The 3,888-nt window shown below is 39.4% G+C and overlaps 1 protein-coding gene across 2 annotated transcripts in view; it reads right to left on the minus strand.

Moving 5' to 3' along the window:
• The window catches only part of VWF (von Willebrand factor), a 204,098-nt gene extending 200,529 nt beyond the window's left edge, over positions 1 to 3,569 (minus strand). For both annotated transcript variants that reach the window (XM_006028763.3, XM_006028762.3), the window contains exons 1-3: positions 3,457 to 3,569; positions 1,673 to 1,727; positions 62 to 235 (exon numbers count right to left, since the gene is read on the minus strand). In XM_006028763.3, coding sequence (XP_006028825.1) covers positions 62 to 235; positions 1,673 to 1,727 — 229 coding nt within the window. In that variant the 5' untranslated portion in view covers positions 3,457 to 3,569. The remainder of the gene's footprint in view (positions 1 to 61; positions 236 to 1,672; positions 1,728 to 3,456) is intronic.
• Positions 3,570 to 3,888: the final 319 nt, after the last annotated feature.

The following is a 3,888-nucleotide window of genomic DNA, read 5'->3' on the forward strand; positions in this document are numbered from 1 at the left end:
GGATGCTACAGCACAAAAATCTTGTGGACTTGCTGCTTCTGACACCCTGCTTGAGGCTCACCTAGGACTGTGAAGGAACGCTTGTAACAGTCTGTGGCCAGGATGTAACTGCAGTCCCCGGCAAAGTCATAGAAAGACCCATCAAATGTTTCAATGTGAGCATCTCCAAAAAGGCTGCAGCGGGAAGCTGATGGCTCTCCTGTTCTTCCCTCTGCTAGGAAAGAATTTGATGATCCTGGATATCAACAAAAAAAATTTTACTTGTAAGGTAAAGCAAATAATTTTATGTTCTCTGTGGAACAGGTCTTTAGCTGATGTAAATTAGAACTGCTCCACTGGCTACCACATGCTCTTAAAAGTCACTTGGCTAGATTGTCAGATGGCATAAATTAGCCAAAAGCCTTGATTGACACTCAAACAATGCCAATTTACATCACTTTCACCCACTCCAAAGTAAGATTACACCTACTAAGCATCTGACCATATTGTACACATGGTCTGAGCCTATTATTCAGGTAGTTTCCTGAAGGGAATACTAGGTTTAGGTCAATAACCAGTGACATGCACTTGCAATACATGCATACACACACACCACACTTACACAAGTATTATTTTCATTCCAACCAGGATCCTAAATATATTTAAAAGAACACATCAAAATATAGTTGAAAACGTACGTGCCAGGAACACTAGACCAGAGTAGATAGCTGGCTGCAGTGCAAGAACTAAGGAAATGCCTGTTATAAACATTTGGGCCCCAATCCTTAACTTCAGCAACATTCCAGCTGATCTCATTAGGCCAAATTCTTCAGAAAACCACACTGCTGCCCAAGTAATGGGAAAAGGAATTGCTCAGTCCCTAGCAACGTTTTCCTTGAATATCTGTTCCAATTTCAGTACAGATTTGCTTTGGTTGTACTCATGCCCCTTTTCCATTTGCTGGCTTAGCATGGTAGCAGTTACAAGGCTGAGCTTGTTTCTTTACATTCAATAACACAAGGTCACATTAGGGCAATTAAATAAAGTCCAGCCCTGTAAAATACTTTATGCAAAAGAACTCCATTGATTTTAGTGGATCTCTGCATGGCTTCAAGTATCTTTCTGTGCACTGGGGTGTAGGTTGTGCACTGTAATTTGCTGAGCTTGAGAACCAAGTGACCTAATTCTAGAAGCTGCTGAGGACTTTGAACTCCTTTTGAAGTCACTCCGGTTTAAAATCACTGACTTTAGTTTTTAAATAGCTCACATGCCTGATACAACGATATAAATATATACGCTATGAGAATCTAAGCGAGTGCATGCTTAAATTGGAACAGTTTTTCTTAAACCAAACACCCCATTCATTCATGATTTAGGCCTCGACCTGGCCAGACAATGGGGTCTAAGCTATTAGGCCTCTGTGCCTTCATGGAGTCTAAGTACAATCAACAGGGTACCACAAAAATACAAGGTGTTGTTCATTTGAACCTTATTGTCCTCAGTGAGGGTCTTTATGAGTGCAGTGTTTTGCAGGACAGTAGACAACAACATTTGTCTGTTACCTTCCACACTGATGGGATTCTTATTTGAGAAAGGAAGGCAGGATTGTAAAGGGAATAAGTTAAAACAGTCATAAAAATAATTTTTAACAAGTCCAGTGTTTGCTAGTATTAGAAATAAGAAGCCTTCTTACCTGATGTTAGTATGGGCAGAACCACCAGCATTAACAGGACCAAGAAATGGATCATCTATGAAAATAAGAAGACAAATATTAAAATATTCTTTAACATGCTGAAAACGGCAGGCTGTTTCCCTGAGCTCATTGTGAACCTCACCAGCCTTCCATATTCTTCCTCAATATTTAATTAATTGGAGATTCTACCCAATACTGGAAAAACTGAAACAAAGTATTTCACAATATTGTCAACCTATGAATGTGTAACAGTTTCAAGTACATAGTGAGAAATGATGCACTGTGAGTTCTCAGCTCTGCCTTCCTATTGCTGCTGGCAATGTCAGCTATCACTCCCTGAAGTAACATAGGTACATTTAGGATTTTTAATTTACCTGGGTGCTTTTCACGGGCTTTATAAGTTTCACAACATGCAGAACACACAACAAATCATTACAATATTTTAAAACCCTTCGATAAGTGTTTCAGTTACCAGTTACAAGGCAGTGTAGACAGAGACCCAACTAGGTCCTGTGAAGGGCTACAATGGGTACCATAGGGGTCTGTCGCCAGAGATAAGCCTTTAGAAGACACAAACCTAGAGCAAAATCCTGGCTTCATCCAAGCCAGCTAAAGTTTTACTATTCATTTCGACAGAGCCTGCGTTTCACCCCTTGTCTCTCATATGTCTGTGAATCACCTGCTATACTGTCAGGGTTTTAAAGATGATAAAAATATATATGCAAGCTGCATCTATCAAAAGAGTTAGGAATGCATTCATTCTGTGACTAGAGGTTACTAGGTGATGGATAAGAACAAAATGTAATTCTACCAGCCACCTTAAAGCATCATACATATTGGGGTCCAATATATACAATCAACAAATCAAACCTATATTTCAATCAAAAAAACCAGCAAGTAAAGCCCTACTGAAAAGTGGAATGTACCCCATTGGGTCAAATTCTGCTTTTATTTGATGTGGGTGCAATCCCTTTGACTTCTTTTCCATGGCCACAATTCCCATGAAAATCAATAGGAGTTACACCTGTGGAATTTAAAACTGACCATCTCACTTTATTTACAAATAAAAAGGAAGAGAGAACCTGTGGAAGATGCTGGTGTCTATGACACTGTTGGTACCTATAAAGACAAAGCTCCTGCCATAATAAGAGCTACAGCGTAAACAATGAAATGGAACAGATTTTCTTTTTTTTAAAACGCAGGAAGCAATAGTAGTTATTGAAGATTAAGCATGTGGTGATATATTTTTTTAAATCAGTACATTTATATATCATTGCACTTCTTCAATTAAATCCCCCATTGCAGCAGTTAGCAACCTGTGTCCTATGGGCCAGATCTAGCCTATGGTGCCATCTAATCTGACATATGGAAGTGGAGCTTCAGTGGTAAATACTTTCCCCATGCCACTGCAGGGAGAACCAACAGTGGCTAGGTCCCAGCATTCACCTGTCCTCCCACCTCTGACCCAAGCTGGGTCATTCCAGCTCACAGCCTAAAAAGATTGCTCTATTGCATTATTTTATTGTCTCTTCCTCTAAATGACAGCAAGAAAAGCCAAAGTGATATTAGAAGGACCCCTGTAGCCCCTCCACACATACACACAAGTTCCCCTCAGTTAAAAAAAAACTTGTTCCCGTCCAAACTCTTAATTCCTATACCTGAGATATAATTTGCTGTAAATTGCCACCTTATACATATGTTAGATCTGCCTGATGATGACCTTACCTGGGTAATTTTACAATCAGTTTCATTACACACACACACACACACACACACACCCCTACCTTTTTCTGTGCAAAAGCTCAATTGCACAAAATAAATGGCTTCCCTGATTTCATCTACAAGGACATTGTTCCCATCTCCTTCAAAAGTCTGAACGGGAATGGAATGGGACTGAAATGCCTTGTTTTTATATGAGGCAGGAACTCGTGTTCATTTAAAAGGGAAGATGAAGGGTAAATGTAACATCCGCCTGATTCTCAACACAATGGTGTTAAAGCTATTATCGCATAAATCTTGTCGCCTTAATTGCCAAAAAGATACAATGAGGGGAAATCGTATTAAATACTTACATGACTGATAAGTCTTTAAAATGAGTTGTGCATGTGTGAGAAAAAGAAATGTCATTAGTGGAGCTGATAAAATAGCATAACGATCTGAAAGAGGACTGGCAAAGAGGAATATAGGAACTGGTATTCTAGAGCATTGATTCGTCT

Source organism: Alligator sinensis, unplaced genomic scaffold, assembly GCF_000455745.1.
Source record: "Alligator sinensis unplaced genomic scaffold, ASM45574v1 scaffold35_1, whole genome shotgun sequence".
Lineage (NCBI taxonomy): Eukaryota > Metazoa > Chordata > Crocodylia > Alligatoridae > Alligator > Alligator sinensis.